Genomic DNA, 18,140 nt, shown 5'->3' on the forward strand with positions numbered 1-18,140 from the left:
TAGTAGAAATGGAAGAAGCAATGGAAGCAAACTGTAGGAAACAGTACACACAGATATAACATAGCTCACAGTATACTATATTTTTTAAAAACTACTTTTTCAAGAATAAGGTAGCAAAAGAGAAGTATGTCAAATAAGTCTACTTGGTTGCAAGCAACAGTTGACAACTAAGTAGCGTAAGAGAAGGGAATGTATTGGAAGGACATGGAATGCTCACAGGATCAGTGTGAAGATGAAGGAATGGACCTACAACAGAAAGTGACCAAAGGAGCTCAGAGGCCAGCAGCAATTACTCAGCGGTGACCTATTAGCACTCATGATCTGGTGAGCACGTGACCACAACACCTCAAACTCTCTTCTATCTGCATTCAACTCTTTCAACACTAGAGGGGATCTCACCTATTACCGCTTTGTCCTCCTAAGTAGGAGCTCTTACCTAACCTGCCCACAGTAGGAGAGAGTTAATGTTCTAAAAGGAAACTGTATTGCCATTTGGAGAAGTGAGGTGGATGCTAGAAAATCAAAATATGAGAAATATCCATTCCAGGCTGACTTTAAGAAACATAACTGTGATATTAACATCAGATAGTCCTATAAGGAAAAAAAAAAGCCATCCCAAATAAACGGCAAGAAAACAGTGCCCTATGCAGGGAATGTAGGATTATCCCAGTTTAAAACTGCCATATTTATGGGAAGAAATGTCACAAAAGACACATTCTTGCAAATAATTTACACCTATACAACTCACATTGGGAAAGATAAAGGGTAGAATAAGCTGACTAAAGAGCAATCAGAGAGGTTACCAGAAGAAGAAGCTGAAAAAGAAAGGGAGGGTTGATGACAGAGGCTTAACGAAGGGCAGAGAAAAACCAGAACTCTTCAGTGTTTATTTTAGTATTCTAGACCTTGAAAAGAGCTCTCCCAATTAAAAAGGGTAAAGATGGTTAGAATGAAAATAAATATCTAATATAAGTAAGTAGATAGCAAAAGAGCATGTACCTATTTTTAAAAGAATTCAAAACTACATCCTAGAGAAATTACATGACAGAACATTGGAGAAACTTGGAAACGTGATCAAGGAAATGCTGTCCGTAATTTCTTAGAGAGATGGTTGGAGAAATGTCAGAAGTAATGAATGAGGCAAATGCTGTTCCAAATTTGTTAAAATGGTAAGATGACAGATTATGGAACTATAGCTTGGTGTGAAATTCACAAATGGGTTATTAAACAGATAATTTATGAGCAGGTAGACAAGAAAACTGCCACATAGCATGGGCACAGTAAGATAAGTGAGGGTGACATAACAGAAGGAACTGGAGTCAGACAACCTGGACTCATTCTGTCACTAAATAGCTGTGTGAACATGAGCATATCGTGTAACTTCTTTGAACTGCAATATGTTTATCTAGGAAATAAGGTTGTTAAATTAGGTGTCCTTTAAAGGTCAGTTTATCCACAGAGAACATGCCAGCCCCAAGTGTGTCAAATTTACCTTGATTCTTTCAATAGGGCTACCCAATGATAAAAGAGCTGCCATTTATTAAAGAATGTATCTCGTATTAGGTGTTTATGTAATTTTATGAAATACATCAGTCCTATGACAGACGGGTGTTATTAATTCCTTTTTTCAAATAATGAAATTGATACCCAGAGTGGCTAAGAAACCAGATAAAGCAGAATCAGAGTGTATCTTGATATCAATGACTCAATTGACAGATATCCTGTGCTATAATACACAAAGTGAATGTATTTAGGATGGAAAACACTATAATGAGATAACACTACAATCAACAAGGCAAAAATTCTTTTTTGTTTGGATAGTTATATTTAAAATATATTTCTTGTCAACCAAATTGTTTATAAAATACTAAAAGATAAAAGGTTGTTTTCAATAGAAAAAGTTCTGATTAAATTTGTCAAAAGAGAGAAAATACCTAGAATAAATATGCAGATTAATAATTTATACTTATATTCATTTACTCAAGTATCACATCCAAACCAGGATTTGAGGTAAACTAATTTATTCACAGTATAGTAAGTATTCAAACACAGTGGAATTTATTAACATTGAAAGTGCATTCCCGCAGTTGGCATCTAAACCATCTTTCCAAACAAAACTGGGCAGAATTTTGTCTTGGGAAACTGTAACAAGGAATAGGAGTGAGTGGATTTGGCTCTTGGGTTGCTATTTGGAGCTCCCCAAAATGATTGGGAAGGGAGTATCTAGAGTTATATCTAAATACGTTTTTCCCCTTAGGCATCGGATAGGAGGTAAGGGAGTTTTGGGTTAACAAAATTTCTATTAAAGTGTTCCAGTTCATTTCAAGTTGATTTCAACCATTTGAAAAATCTAGCATAGAAGGCTGATGTAAACATCAGTTTCAGTCACAGAAGAGGGTGTTTAGACTTGGGAAGCCAAAACAGTTCCACAGTTTCCGCCTTGGCCAAGCCACATCCTGAACGTTGGTGGGTTCCCTTCTGCCTGGTCCATGGCCCATGGTCCATGGGGGTTCCCTTCTCCATTCACCTTTTTGAAAGTTCTGAAAAGCATAGCAAATGAGAAACAACTGAGACAACTAGGAAAGATGGGTGACAGGAAGACTTCTTTCAAATATATGTGGAGACACTGTTTGGAAAAGATAGTTGGTTTGTTCTGAGACTCTGAGAACAAAGCTAGAAATGGGTAGAATTGTAAAGCACTTTTTCCAATTAAAGCCTTTCTAAAATGGAATGGGATGCCTTTAGGAGTGATAAGCCTTCTACTCGTTTGTTCTTTTCAGTTCAATGAATATTTATTAAAGACCTACTGTGTTACCATTTTTAATGCTGAGAATACATCAGTGAAAAAGGCAAAAATTCCTGCTCTTGCATTATCTGTGTTTTAGTAGGGGTAATAAATAATAAAATAATTAAAAAAGAAAAAACAAATTAGCAGCATATATATTATATATCAGTATGTTAAAATGTGAAACAGTTATGGGAAAGACTAGAATGAAAGAGATGAGCAATGAGAAGAGATAGAGAATGGGACAGGCGTAATTACAAATATGGTTGTTAGAGTAGGACAGCCTCACTGAGAAGGTGACTGTATTAGTCAGGGTTCTACAGAGAAACAAAACCAATAGGATATTTAGAGATATTTAGGAGAGATTAATTATGAGGGATTGGCTCACTCAATTGCAGACACTGAGAAGTTCCATGACCTACTATCTGCCACCTAGAGGCCCAGGAAAGCCAGTGGTGGAGACCAGTTCAAGCTTGCAGGCCTGAGAACCCAGGGAGCTCTTAGTGTAGGTCCCTGTCTGAGTCAGAAGGCGTGGGAACCAGGAGCACTGATGTCAAAAGGCAGGAAAAGATGCAAGTTCCACTTTCAGCAGAGAGCAATTCACCCTTCCTGTGCTTTTATGTTCTATTCAGGCCTTCAGTGGATTAGATGCTTCCAACTCACACGGGGAAGGAAGGATCTTCTCCACTCATCTACTGATTCAAATGCGCATCTCTTCCAGAAATACCCTCGCAGGCACACTCAGAAATAAGTTTTGCTAGCTATCTGGATATTCCTTAAGCTAGTTAACTGGACACATAGAATTAACCATCACAGTGACATTTGAGCAGACTTCAGGGAAGGACGTGGGGGAGTGATCTCAGGGAAAAGTATTCCAAGGAGCAGGAAAAGCCATGCAAAGACCTGAGGTAAGGCTGTGAAAGCAAGAAGACTTCCCATGTATTACTTCTCTGAAATGCTTGAGATCAGAGGTATTTCAGATTTCAGATTTTTGGGAATGTTGAAATATTTGTATAGACATAGTGAGATATCTTGGCAATGAGACTGAAGTCTACACATGAGATTCATTTATGTTTCTTACATACCTTATACACACAGTCTTAAGATATTTACATACAATGTATTAAATAATTTTGTATGTTTTGACTGTGACTTGTCACATGAGAGAAGATGTGGAATTTTCTATGTGTGGTGTCATATCAGCACTCAAAAAAGCTTTGGGTTTCAGATCATTTCAGATTTTAGATTTTTGGATTAAAGATGCTCAACCTGTATTTAAGCAGAGTTTGGCAGAGCATTTCGGAGAGAAGTTGAAGATAAAATTTCTGCTTTTGGTAGAAGCTAGGGCTAGATAGCCTCTGATGAGTCTTCCAACTTGATATTCCCTGAGTATATGATTCTCTGGTAGCTGGGAATCATGAATTTGGTAGCAGCAAGCAGCATGGGTTAAGACCAGAGGTGCCAGACCAAAGCTCACAAATCCAAATGGTGAAGGGGTCAGACAAATAGTATAAACATTTAAAAAGATTGACAATACATTCAAGATTTTAAACTATTCTGAAAACCAAATGAAGCATGTTTTCAGGCAAAATCTTGCCTAGTGGCCACCAGTTTGAGACCGTTGCATTACAGAAAGTGAAATCAGGGGTGTAATGGTGTAATACATATATAAAGTCTTAGACAGTAAGTCAAAGGAGAATAAATGATAAAAGAAGAAATCTGAGAGTCTTTAATGAGAACTATTCCTTTGTTGTGATTTGACAGGAAGCCCAAAGAAAAGAGAGAATCAAAGATTACTCTGTAGCATAGAGCCCAGGAGACCAATTCACGATGACTTTGCTCTTCCCCAAGCGAAGTTCATATTGCTTATTTTCCACTATTATCAATGGCTAGATACTGATTTGTCCTCTCATGGTCTATTTATACATAATTGCGTAGCATTTAGGAACTTAGAATTTAGTTAGAGGGAGAAACATAAGCCAGTGCAACCTTTTTCAATTATTTTGTGTCTACAGTGTAATTGCAATTATGAAACATTTTGGCAGAGGCTCAGAAATAACCGACTGTGATAATTACAAAGAGACTGATGAAACCTTCATTCTTTTTGTTTTAATGTATGACTTGTCCTATTTTCTTGCTGCAGGTGCTTTCGTTTGCAAGATGGTGCCATTCGTCCAGTCTACTGCTGTTGTGACAGAAATCCTCACTATGACCTGTATTGCTGTGGAAAGGCACCAGGGACTTGTGCATCCTTTTAAAATGAAGTGGCAATACACCAACCGAAGGGCTTTCACAATGCTAGGTGAGGCCACTGGATGTGCCAATGGCAGTGTGAATGACATTCTTCATTACAGAACAAAGAGAACCATATTTTTAAACTAGAAGGATAGCTTCTTATCTAATTTGATCTCAGTAGGCGTTGGAATATAATTTGAGAGTCTCAGTGCTCTCCCTGTTTGCCTCCACCTCCTCACCATCTCTCTTTTCAGCCAACCTCAGCACTGAAAATGTATCATTTTGGATATACTTTTTTAGCTTACATCTTAAATGTTTAAGCACTACGTTAAGCTAATCCAGGATAACCCCATCAGTGGCATTGCCATATTAACGTTCATTAGATCGGGAACTGTCATCTTTTGCTTGTTTGTTTTGTTTTTTAAAGACAGAGTGTCAACTATGTTGCCTAGCCTGGTCCCAAATGTCTGGGCTGAAGTGATCCCCCCACCTCAGCCTCCCAGAGTGCTGTGATTACAGGCATGAGCCACTACACCCGGCTGGGAATTATTATCTTCCGATAAGAGGACTCTAAGCTAAAATAACAAGGGCAGTTCGATTTTTTTTCTTTCTTTCTTTTTAAGACAGGATCTCATTCTGTCATCCAGGCGGCAGTGCAGTGGTGCGATTACAGCTCATTGCAGCCTCAATCTTGAGCTCAGTGATCTGATCCTCCCACCTCAGACTCCCAAGTAGCTGGGACCACAGGTGGGCGCCACCATGCCCAGTTAATTTTTTTAAGTTTTGGTAGAAGCAGGATCTCTCTGTTTCCCAGGCTGGTCTTGAACTTCCGGGCTCAAGCCATTCCCCCTTGGCCTCTCTTTGTACTCCTTGGTCTCCCAAACAACTAGGATTACAGGTGTGAGCCACTGCACCTGGTCAGGCAGATTGATACTGATAGGGAGCAGGAGATGTGTTTTTAGAAAAGTAGAGAACAGGAGTGCTGCCCTTGTGGTGAGAACAGAAGGATAGAAGGTGACAGAGTACATGAAAACAGTGGATGCTGAGTGCTGGGGACTATTCCTGAGTCAGCAAGTCACAATGAACACATACCTCATGATAAATTGTAAATTTGCAAAAATGTCCTAAAGTCTAACACAGTAAAATGGAAGCATTTCTCTATTCAGTAATTATAATTGAACCATTTAAAACCTTAATGTGCTTCACAGTGGTTTGAATTTAATATAGCTAATAATGAGAGGCGTAGCAAGCAACTAATGTGATAATCAAAGAAAGCAATTTTTACTAATAGCTCGCTTGAGAAGAATGAGTAAACAGTTATTTCTGCTGTAAGAATTTAGCCAGTATTGGGCTGTGGAATTACAAAAAAAACCTTGCAGGCTTTGCAATGCCAAAGTCATTTTAAATAGCTTGAAGGTAATACCTAAATCGTTAGGGGAGAAAGATGTTGGTTTTAGTTAGTTTTAATTTCATGCCATGTCTTTCCTACTAAGAATTCCAAGATTTCTGGGCTTTTAATAATTGACATCCTTCCAACATCAGAACACTTGAAAACAGCATGTGGGGATGGAAAGCGAGTAAGGAAAGGATTCCATGGAGGAGGGAAGTTATTAAAAAGGAAAGAGAAGTGGCAGGAGTGACAACATCTCAAAGCATAGTTGGTAATAGGTCAAGGCAGTTCCTACTCAAAAGAGACCTAGGAGAGAAGAAGGTTTTAAAATCAAATAAACCAATCTCGCCCCAGGGGCTTTTGTGGACTGTTGTCTAATGTCACACTATGACCCAGCTTTGTCAGTCACTATTTGTATGTCACGTCCCATCCCTCCTTCCAGCTGAGATTGCCTAGACCTAGACAGGGGGTCTCCAATCTTTTGGCTTCCTGGGCCACAGTGGAGGAAGAATTGTCTTGAGCTACACATAAAATACACTAACACTAACGATAGCGGATGGCTTTTAAAAAAGATTGCAAAAAACTCTAATAATAAAGAAAGTTTACAGATTTGTATTGGGCCACATTCAAAGCCTTCCTGGGCCACATGCAGATTGGACAAGCTTGGCCTAGACCCTCTAGGCTTTCTTGCCCAGATGTGGTCACTGTATCAGTACTGTTCGTCTAACTCTACCCCTTCTATCACAGAACCATCCAGGGATCCAGGAAGGTAGGAAATGAGCTATGCCAATTAGACTCAATTCCTCCAGAATTTGTTCTAAAGACCAGAAAAATTATTGGTCATAAGATAACTACATGTGATTAAACTATAACAGGTGTGTATGGTAATATGGAGACCGAAAAGAAAGAGTGAGAAATAGAGACGGCCAGATAGACAGACAGACAGACTTGTGAGTCCCACAGCTGCCTGGCATCATTGGATCATGATGAATTTCTATAGGCAGTACCAGATTATGTGTTTCTTTATAATAAACCCCAATTATGGCTCAAGTGAGTCACTGAAACCCAAAGCAATGAACTGTTTTCTTAACGTTCCACCCAATATAGAAAGAACAAGCAGAGTTCGAGCTGGAAACTTTTCCCCCAAATCAAAGTTGGGGATCTTGGTTCTGTCCTCTTCCATGTCTGTTAAGACACATGAGTTGAAATTGTTCTTGGTAGTTAATCCTTTTTTTTTTTTTTTAATTTTCTAAGAGTACATTATTAAAGAAATTCCTTTCAACAAGTTCGTGGAGGACAGGGAATTTGGAAAGAGCATTCTGGTTTCTGAAGTTATTAGTGTTTGTTTCCTAAATAAGAAAATAATGCCCATGTTACGGTACTTCAGATAAATGTACATTTGATTTTAAAAAGAGGTGATAGAGGGTGTTGTATGTCATGTTTAAAAAGTTATTCATCCATTCAGCAAATATGGATCAGCCCCTATAGAGGGCCAGGAATTTTCCTAGGACTCTTATTTGAAGAAACACAAAAATAAATGGTATTGTGTTTGCTTTCAAGGAGTTGGAGGAAATTGAGAAGTGAGTAAGGGCAACCAAGACACTGCTCTAGAGAGCATGAAGAGACAACAAGAAATTAGTAGTCAGTTTATTTGGAAATAGTGGCAGCCTTCAAAGGTTCTCTGGAGAAGGTGATTTCTGAGTCAAGTCCTGGAAAATGAATACAGATGGACACTGGGAATAGGGTGGTCAGGGAGTGGCACAATGCATTCTGGGATACAAGAACTGAAATCAGCGCTGCAGGCTCCCCAGTAGGGGACTGCGGTGTGAAGAGCAAGCATGGACTGAAATGAGAGAAAAGAGACGGGCAATGGAGACGGTCGAGAACCTAATGGGCCATGCTAAGGAAACTGGGTTTTATCTTGTAGGCAATGGAATACTATTAAGCATTTAAAGCTTGTTTTATGAATTTTATTCCAGCAGCAGTTTTGAGGGTGGTGAAAGAGGTGAAGCATGAACCTTGGAGGAGACTGTGGCACTGCCCTAGGGCAGAGAACAGCTGCCCTCCTATAGGGGACCTTGATGGTTAGAGAATTATGCATGGATGTATTTTCCTCAACTGAGTCATACTCTGATGACTTCATCACTTCTACAGGTGTGGTCTGGCTGGTGGCAGTCATCGTAGGATCACCCATGTGGCACGTGCAACAACTTGAGGTAGACTCCAGCTGGGATTGATAATCATATTGTTGAACAATTTTCTCACCTGTCTTCATTGTAATTATTTTCCTTCCTGCAGGAGCAATACAGCAAATTTTTATGACCTCAAGTATTTCACTGGAGGTCTTTCAAGTACAATAAAACAATTTTTAAAGGTTCATTTTCTCTGTTTTTATCTAGCTCTTCTTGATATATTGTTAGGACTATAATGCTTAAAATACAATTTTTAAAAAATACACAGGTCACTTTCTACATTTTCTTGCAAGCCAGGCATGCTTTTCCCAGTGTCCCCAAATGTTTTGTTACATTTTAAGAATTGAATGATTGCTCTAGGTTTTTCTTTTAGTTTTCAATCAAGTAAAAAAAATTGTAATAAATTGTCTACTTAGTTGACTCTCTTTCAGAAGTCCTTTCAACCTGCCTGCTATTCATTGACACATTGAAATTCTAACTGGAAGCATGTCAGGAGATCATCTTATTCAGCCTGTCTCCTTTTCCCACACCTTTGTCTGACAGGCCCAGCTGTACTTGGGGATTCACAGGAATGAGAGCACTGAGTTGGTTTTAGGCAGGCCAGCCTGTCTGTTAGGGTGGACTTTAACATGTCTTGGATAGGTGATCTACCCAGACAGCAGTCTTCAAAGACAGCAGGGGGTTGCTCACATACCCTCTAAGATAATTTTTAAATGATTTATCCTTTTGTATCTCTTAAAATAGAGATAGGCAAATGTGAAACTTTACTGTCCATGTCATGTCATCCGCAAGAATAACAAATGAGCCTAAGGTAAGATAGCATTTAAAAAGTAGCCTGATTTTTTTTCATGTAACTGATTTGTTGGATGAGCTGAACTCCATAGGTGAGAGCAGAGAGTAACTTTATTTTATACCTTGCTACCTGTAAAAATGCATCTAAGGACTTTTTTAGTCCTCTTGGTGAAATATCATGGATGAAAAAGTCTTGAGCAACTCTTGCAGTCAGATAATAAAATTACTCTGCTCACTTTCACTCACAAGAATAGTGTGAGTTCTGTTATTAAACTGTCCTGTTCAGTACCACAATTACATAAATCCATACTCTTATTAATCAATTTACAAGTTTCCCTTTCCTCAGCGTGAATAGTTTTCAGGTCCAGAAATGTGAAGGAGTTATGATCAGCTTCTTCTCTGTTTCCCCACCCCTCTCACTGCCCCCCTTACTACTGTCTGCCTCTCTTTCCTCAGAAGCTAATGAGGGGAACGGGGAGAGGAAGGGACAGTTGTCACTGGAATCAGTGCCCTCTAGATGTGGTGGTATGGCCTGTGACTGATTATTTGCTTCAGGACTTCTCAAAGATAACAGCACTGAGACCTCCAGCCGGCCAGCAAGGGATCGTGCCAGCTCCCTTCTGCGGAGGCTGCCCTTATGTTCAGCATGAAGCCCAGACTGGTGGAGCCCTTTTATAAATGACTCACTCTAGTCCCAAATGGTGTGGTCCATTTCTAGCCCATAGAAAACAAAAAAACATCCATTTTTAAATAAAATAAAAGCGTTTTATTTTATTTAATATAGAAAAGGTATTTTTATATATTTTAAAAATACTCTAAATATTTTTTAAATATATAGTTCATTATGTTTATAGAAAATGCAAGTCATGTCACTGGCAAAGCCAGTCCTCACTGTCAAATAGATCAGCCCAGTCAAAGTTCCTTCCTGTCAGGAAAATGTCTGATTAAACAAATGTATTAATATGCATCCATGGCCACCCTCTCAGTCCTAAATTCTATTAGAACAAGCAAAGACTTCCTGAGGGTATGCTCAGATGGTTTTATGGAAAATTTTAGATCTTTACTCTTCAATTTCAGATTTTCTATTCTCAAACACAAACTTCTTGAAATTTCCACTGCCTAATATCACCCTGAGCATACAGGGAGTCTGAACTTATCACTGGGATGATACAAAGCACCCCGCCTTCAGCATTTCTCACCACTGCTTCACTGGCACTGGGCTGTCTCTCATGAGTGATGTATTTGTCAATTTTCAGGCGATAGAAGCAACAAGATGGTTGAGTTAAAATTGTCATTGCTCCTGCCTCCTTACTGTATCAAAAATGCGAATTCACAACTTCGCAACACCAGTCAAATACCTTTTTTCTCTGCCAGGCTTTACCCTGAATAGAAATATATTTAAGAGAGAGAGAATCACAAAGCCCTGCCATGGGTTTATGATGCCTTAATCAGTGTGGCTTCACTGACATCAGTCATTTGAGTTGCATCTTTTCTTCGTGCCCCGGGGTAAGATTCAGTTTGGGTGAGAGATGTGACTTCTAGACGTTGGGAGAAGGGTGATTACGAAAGAGGAAGTGGGAATGAGGACCCAGCATGACACTTCAACCTTGGGGACAATATTAGGCAGTGGAATTTTAGAGAAGTATATGTAATAAGAAGATCTGAAGTTGAAGATTAAAGATCTGAAATTTTCCATAAAACCATCTGAACATGCCCTCGAGAAGTCTTTGCTTGTCCCTAGGGCTATGTGAATCTGATCCAAGACTCCCAGTCCAGCATGCTCTTAGATATGTCAGTCCATGGCTCCCTGGTCATTGGCCCTTGCAGGCTTTGCTTCCATGGAGTCGGAATGAATGTATTTAACATTCTGTTTCCAGAGAGTTTGACTCTTGAGATTATTTTGCAGTAAGAGTTATTCCTAGTTGCATTTGTAAGTAGCTCCTAGGTCAGAATTTGAATTTTCTTACCTTTGAAGAGTAACTAAAAAGCTGCTTTTCCACATTCAATTCACGTTGAAGATTGGTGATAAAATTTTCTGGGATTGTAGGCAGAAATGCATCTGAGACCTAAGGATTCACCTCCATAGTGAGTAAAATAACAATAGTTTTGGTGACTTCTCTTGTTTTTATTCCTGTTACCCAAAAATGCAACTTTTGAATATGCTTTAAATATTTAGTTTGTTCTCGAAGTAGCCTTTAAGACACTATTAATTATTTATTATTGTTATTAATAATACTTTTGAGTTTCTAAGGTTAGTCTACTAGAAATAGTATTAATAAACCAGAAGATACAATCTGAATGTTTGTATATTGACAGTAGTTTGAATCCCAATTTCTAATTCATCTCAGGATAAAAGCTGCCAGTTGCCTTTTTAATAACTTTCCAAGCAATCTGATCATTGCAATATATGAAGTAGCAGTAACAAAATACAGCTTTCAGTTTTTCAATTGAAAGATGTCTCACGCCTTGTCAAAAATCTATCTCAACAATTGAAGGAGCAAAATAATTTAATAACAAACTAGCTAGCATGTACTGCAAAATATTTTTCAATATATACTTTGGCGAATGTAATGCTCTTTCAGTCAATTGAAAACTTGTGACTAGTGGAAATAAAAGTTGAGAAATATAAAAAATGAAAGTAAACAGGCTGTGAACCTGAATTCCATTTAAAATAGAAAAGTTGGTATAAAACTCCTAAGAACTTAAGCAGTGAAGTGGAAAACAACATAAGAACAATGAAAAATGTACATTTAAAATATGTACTGGGACCAATTTGAAAGAGCTTACAAAGTGTTGTATTACTGTAACACTTGGCTGATTTCTCTTCTTTTGATGCTGACTACTGGTTCTTTTAACAAATTATTCTTATTATAAAGATCAAGTATGACTTCCTATATGAAAAAGAACACATCTGCTGCTTAGAAGAGTGGACCAGCCCTGTGCACCAGAAGATCTACACCACCTTCATCCTTATCATCCTCTTCCTCCTGCCTCTTATGGTGATGCTTATTCTGTACAGTAAAATTGGTTATGAACTTTGGATAAAGAAAAGAGTGGGGGATGGTTCAATGCTTCGAACTATTCATGGAAAAGAAATGTCTAAAATAGCCAGGTCTGTTTAATGAAATATTCACCTCTTTAAAATATTTTTAATTAGTTGTGCTAGAAGGGATAGTTGCCAGGGCTCTCAGATCCCCTAGGTAATTTAGTCAAAGCAACCTTTGTAATTCAAATTTAGGGCATGGACTGACTTTAAACTCTTGAAGTTTTACATGTGGCAGCTTGCAAATCAACCTGGAAGTTGCAGCTGTACGTAGAAAGTGACTTGGGATTTAGAGCAGATATGTTGTGGTAGGAAGACTGTGGGCTGGTGTCAGAACTCTGTGGTCCTATGGGTACTCTCTCTGTCATTCACCAGCCATGAGATATACATCAGTCTCACTCCCGAGGCTCTTCTTTCCTCATATGTACAAGGAGCATAATAACATCCATTCTTACTTAATCCCACCCAAGGATGATGCTAAAAGACATGAGATTGATCTGTATGAAATTCCTTTAGAAACCGAAGCATGTTATTTATTTTAAATTATTATTATTGATTTTTTATTTTTACCTAAGGGCTTTGTTTTCTGATTTTATTCATTAATAGAAATTTTAAAACACGACTTACTGCTATGGTACTTGTAGTCCATATCATTTATTTAATAATCTAAACTGAATGATTATTAGAAACAAAGGAAACAAAACCTTAAATGGAGGAGTCTGGTGATTTGGTGGGATTTTATCAACTTTCCAAGTGTGCAGTGATCCCTAGTGCTGTAGTGCTTAGTTTAAATAAAGAAATCCTTTCTTTCAATGAACAGGGGCCCCTCGACTGTTCAGCACCTTGGAGCCTATTGCTAAATTGTTTCCTCTCATTACCTTGGAAGAAAGAGCTGCCATTGAAATAAAAGATAATGGGCCAGGCCTGATGGCTCATGCCTGTAATCCCAACACTTTGGGAGGCTGAAATGGGTGGATCACCTGAGGTCAGGAGTTCAAGACCAACCTGGCCAACATGGTGAAATCCCATCTCTACTAAAAATACAAAAATTAGCCGGGTGTGGTGGTGGGTGCCTGTAATCCCAGCTACTTGGGAGGCTGAGGCAAGAGAATTGTTTGAACCCAAGAGATGGAGGTTGCAGTAAGCTGTGGAGGTTGCAGGAAGCTGAGATTGTGCCACTGCACTCCAGTCTGAGTGACAGCACAAGACTTTGTTTCAAGTAATGATAATAGTAATAAGATAATGAGTTTTTATAAACTTAAACGACCGTGCAGATGTATAGAGCTCTTGCAGATGTAAATCCTCTTTACAGATGTCATGGAGAAAATTAGCCTGAAGCCCTGATTAGTCATCTTGTTAAGATATATTAGACTGGGTGTGGTGGCTCACACCTGGAATCCCAGCAGTTTGGGAGGCTGAGGTGGGAGGATTGCTTGAGCCCAGGAGTTTGAGACAAGCCTGGACAACAAAGTGAGACACCACCTACAAAACATTTAAAAATAACTGGGTGTAGTGGTATGCACGTGTGGTCCAAGCTATATGGGAGGTTGAGGCGAGAGGATCACTTGAGCCCAGATTGAGACTGCAGTGAGCTATGATTGCACGACTCCTATGCAGCCTGGGCAACAGAGTAAAACTCTGTCTCAAAAAAATCAAGATATATCATATAGATGTGCATTTTAATTCTATCCCTGGAGCTTCTCATATTTCATGATTTTTTTTTTTTTTTTTTTGGCAGAGTTGGAGTTTTGTCATGTTGCCAAGGATGGTGTCAAACTCCCGGATTCGCACAATTCACTTGCCTTGTTTTCCCAAAGAGCTGGGATTACTGGTGTGAGTCACTGCACCAGACCCATATTTTATAAATGTTGATATTTTACTACCACAAGCATGAATGCTCTTTAATATAAAGTAAGAGGTTTATATGGAAGTCACGGAAGTTAGACTCCCTAAATTCACATCCAAAACACAGCCCTTACTAACTGTCCAACTCTGCAAGTTAATTAACCTTCTGTGTGTCTCAGTTTCTGCATCTATCAAATGGCTTATTGGGAAAATTAATGACATAATTTATCCCATGTATCTAGCAGAGTGCCAGATTTATAATGAGCAGACATTCAAAGAACATTTATGATATGGAAAATATTAGGATAGAAGTAATGTCAATAGGAAAAGATGATAATCATTCCACAAATAACCTATCATGAACTTAATTTAAAAATTACGTTTGAGTGGACTAGGCTCATACTTTAATAGCTTTGCTATCAATTTGGCACATTTGCCAAGGAAAAGTTAACTAATACAGTGTTTCTTTGTGGGGTTAGGAAGAAGAAACGAGCTGTCATTATGATGGTGACAGTGGTGGCTCTCTTTGCTGTGTGCTGGGCACCATTTCATGTCGTCCATATGATGATTGAATACAGTGAGTGTTTGCCATTCTCATTTGATAGACATTCTCATTCATTTCTTACTATAATAGACAGTGAATCCTAGAAATGTGTCACTGTTCACTTGGATAATAAAATACCTAACATTTCATATGTTTCTTTCATGTCTTCAAGATCACAAGGTTATTATGTATGTGGTAGGTCATTATGTATGACTATGACTAAATCTTTAATAATGACAGAAGATAAAGAAAATTTTGAGATTCCTCTCCCATGTTACTCCATCTGTTCTCCCTAAGCTATTTAAATTTTGGGAAAGGAGTGATATTCTATGAGCATTCCCTATTTAGAACCCTGACTTGAACAGTCAGACCCACAGTATATTCTCTCTGATAACCCAGGACTTACCATGGTTCTCAGTATGATTTTGTTTCTGTAGGGCCAGTGAACATTTAAGGGGTTACTGCTGCTTCCAGTTTACATGAAGCTTGGTGTTATCAAGCTGCAATGCTATGAGCCCCCTACTATGTGCTGGACACCAGGCTATGCTTGTAAGCCTAGATTCTCTAAGTGAAGACTTATCACAAAGGTTATTTTTATTCAGATATCAGATGCCTCACCCAAAATGACCTTGAGAACTTTTGACACCTTTAACTACTTATACAAGTGTAAGTCTTTGACAGGTGACAAACAGAAGTTTTATTTTATGCTCATTAAAATACATGTGCATTCTAAAATATTACTTTATTTCAGGTAATTTTGAAAAGGAATATGATGATGTCACAATCAAGATGATTTTTGCTATAGTGCAAATTATTGGATTTTCCAACTCCATCTGTAATCCCATTATCTACACATTTATGAATGAAAACTTCAAAAAAAATGTTTTGTCTGCAGTTTGCTATTGCATAGTAAACAAAACCTTCTCTCCAGCACAAAGGCATGGAAATTCAGGAATCACGATGATGCAGAAGAAAGCAAAATTTTCCCTGAGAGACAATCCAGTAGAGGAGACCAAAGGAGAAGCATTCAGTGATGGCAACATTGAAGTCAAGTTGTGTGAACGGCCAGAGGAGAAAAAAAAGCTCAAACGACATCTTTCCCTCTTTAGGTCTGAACTGGCTGAGAATTCTACTTTAGACAGTGGGCATTAGTCATAACAATATCTTCACAATTAATGCCCTTCAGATTGTAACCCAAAGAAAAAATTATTTTGAGCAAAGGTCAAATACTTATTTTATTCTTGAGATAATGACGAGAAGGAAATAAATCATGTTTCCATTAAAAAACGACACGAGGTAGTCCAGGTGCAGTGATGTTTACAACCAACTGATCACAACCACTTAACAGATTTCTGTGTTCCTTCTCCACTCCCACTGCTTCACTTGACTAGCCTTAAAAAGGAGACATGGAAATACAATTTTGAAAAATTGGTAAACCGTACTTTTAAGATTATTTCAGTGGATTTTAAAAAATCTTGTACAGAAATCAGTGTTTTTAGCTGGCAGTTTTTCTCCCACACAGTCGCTGCAATGTGACTTTCTAGGTATTACTAGATTGGATACAAAAATAACTTAAAATTATATATTTTTTCTTGAAAATTAATAGTTCAAGGCTGTATTGTAATTTTTAGTGCACTACAGTCTCTTGGAGGTAAGGTCTGTGCCGCATCATAGTCAAAGCAAAGGGAGAAGCAGCTAAGTGACGGATGAACGAGACTTAGAGGAAGATGTCTGTACTGGAGCTTTGTATAGTTCTGTCAGTTACCTTGCTGCCTTGCTGTGATGACTGGCAAATCACCTAACCTTTTTAAGGCTTCGTGTTTTCCTGCATAAACTGGAGGTGATACCTCCTCCACTTCACGGAGTTGCTGTGAGAACAAAATGAGATTTGAGCAAACAAGCCCTTTGTACTCTAAAGCAGCCTCAAGCTCTGATGCATTATCACAGCTCCCCATGTCTCAGGTCTGCCCTTTCTGTTCTCATTTCCTTTCTGATACTCTCCCCAACCGCTGCCCAATTTTACCCTCATGGCTGTATTGTAACTGGTTTCTCTAACCAACATAAGAAAGTTTGGGGAGACTCATTTCTGTGATATATTTAGGCAAAACTAACTGTCTCATATGGTTATCATCTTTTTAAGCCCCTTATTTTCACCAATGGGATTTCTTATATAAAAGGAATTTCTGTGTAGTTAGTAGATGAGGGTGTGAATCAACTCCAACCCCATGAAATTGTACTGTGCCCAAGTCTGACCTTCAAGAGCTGGGTCAGAAAGAACAATAGAGTTCCCCACCCATATTCCTTCCCCTAACCTCCCTGAAGTGCAATCCCTGTCTCTTCAATCTTCCCCTTGGCTCCCAAACGTCATGGATACGGAGGCCACCATCACAGCACTCTGTCATTTTCCTTTCAACAGCTGAGATTCCTGAAGTCCAGCCCCAGCCTCACAGCCAAAGCGTTTATTCTGCTTCCAGTTTTCCAGCACTTATTCTCTCGACAGGTAATAGAAAGGAAGAGAAGCTTAAGAGCTTATAGGACATTTTACTGGTAAAGCTTTAAGACTTGGAAACCAAGGACCTAACTGTTGGGATCTTCAAGATACAGACATTTAATTTTATATGTGTCAGTGAAGCATGCATGAAAAAGACAAAGATGAAACAGTGCGTAGTGTTAGGAAAAGTTGTCAATATGACACTGCAAAATTCACAAAGAGAAAAGAGAGAATGATTATTTGGTTTGTACTGAAGTGGACTAAATTATGGGTTATTTATATAAATTGCCTGTCGTGTCTAGTTATCCTATGACAAAACATGATTATCATTAAACATTAAACCATTAAAAATGAATTGGATTCACTGATTTTGGTTATCCTTACTCAGTCGGTAAATATTCATATAATTCTTTCTACATTTGATGCTCTAAATATGACTTAATGAAAAACAGATAAATCAACGCTGTTATTGACCATTTAATTATTAAGATTAGAAGCTTCTTTTAATTCCTAAATATTTAGATACTAGGTAATAATGTAAATATTTACTGTAATATTTCCAGACATCTTATGAAAGCTTTTTTAAAAAAAATTTGCTCACATTGCATTAAAGCTGTTTTAGAAACAGAAGTAGTAATAGCACACTTTTTTGGTCCTTTAAAAATATCATCCCTTTGCTCCATTATAAAGATTCAAAAGGTAAATATGGTTCAATCTGTTCCTGAAAATGTCCTGCTATTAGCCAAAGAAGCTCTGAATCCTATCTGGACATTGAATCCAGACACTGATGTAACACAGCCTGTGAGCCCATAGAGAGTTCACC

General features: G+C 38.3%; 1 protein-coding gene across 1 annotated transcript in view; it reads left to right on the top strand.

The window, feature by feature from the left end:
* Window positions 1-16,226, top strand: part of QRFPR (pyroglutamylated RFamide peptide receptor) — a 52,745-nt gene extending 36,519 nt beyond the window's left edge. Inside the window, exons 2-6 of the mRNA XM_032292412.1 lie at window positions 4,929-5,087; window positions 8,565-8,626; window positions 12,271-12,506; window positions 14,762-14,859; window positions 15,578-16,226. Coding sequence (XP_032148303.1) covers window positions 4,929-5,087; window positions 8,565-8,626; window positions 12,271-12,506; window positions 14,762-14,859; window positions 15,578-15,978 — 956 coding nt within the window. The 3' untranslated portion in view covers window positions 15,979-16,226. The remainder of the gene's footprint in view (window positions 1-4,928; window positions 5,088-8,564; window positions 8,627-12,270; window positions 12,507-14,761; window positions 14,860-15,577) is intronic.
* Window positions 16,227-18,140: the final 1,914 nt, after the last annotated feature.

This window comes from Sapajus apella, unplaced genomic scaffold, assembly GCF_009761245.1.
Source record: "Sapajus apella isolate SASKATOON/1434 unplaced genomic scaffold, GSC_monkey_1.0 scaffold27, whole genome shotgun sequence".
Lineage (NCBI taxonomy): Eukaryota > Metazoa > Chordata > Mammalia > Primates > Cebidae > Sapajus > Sapajus apella.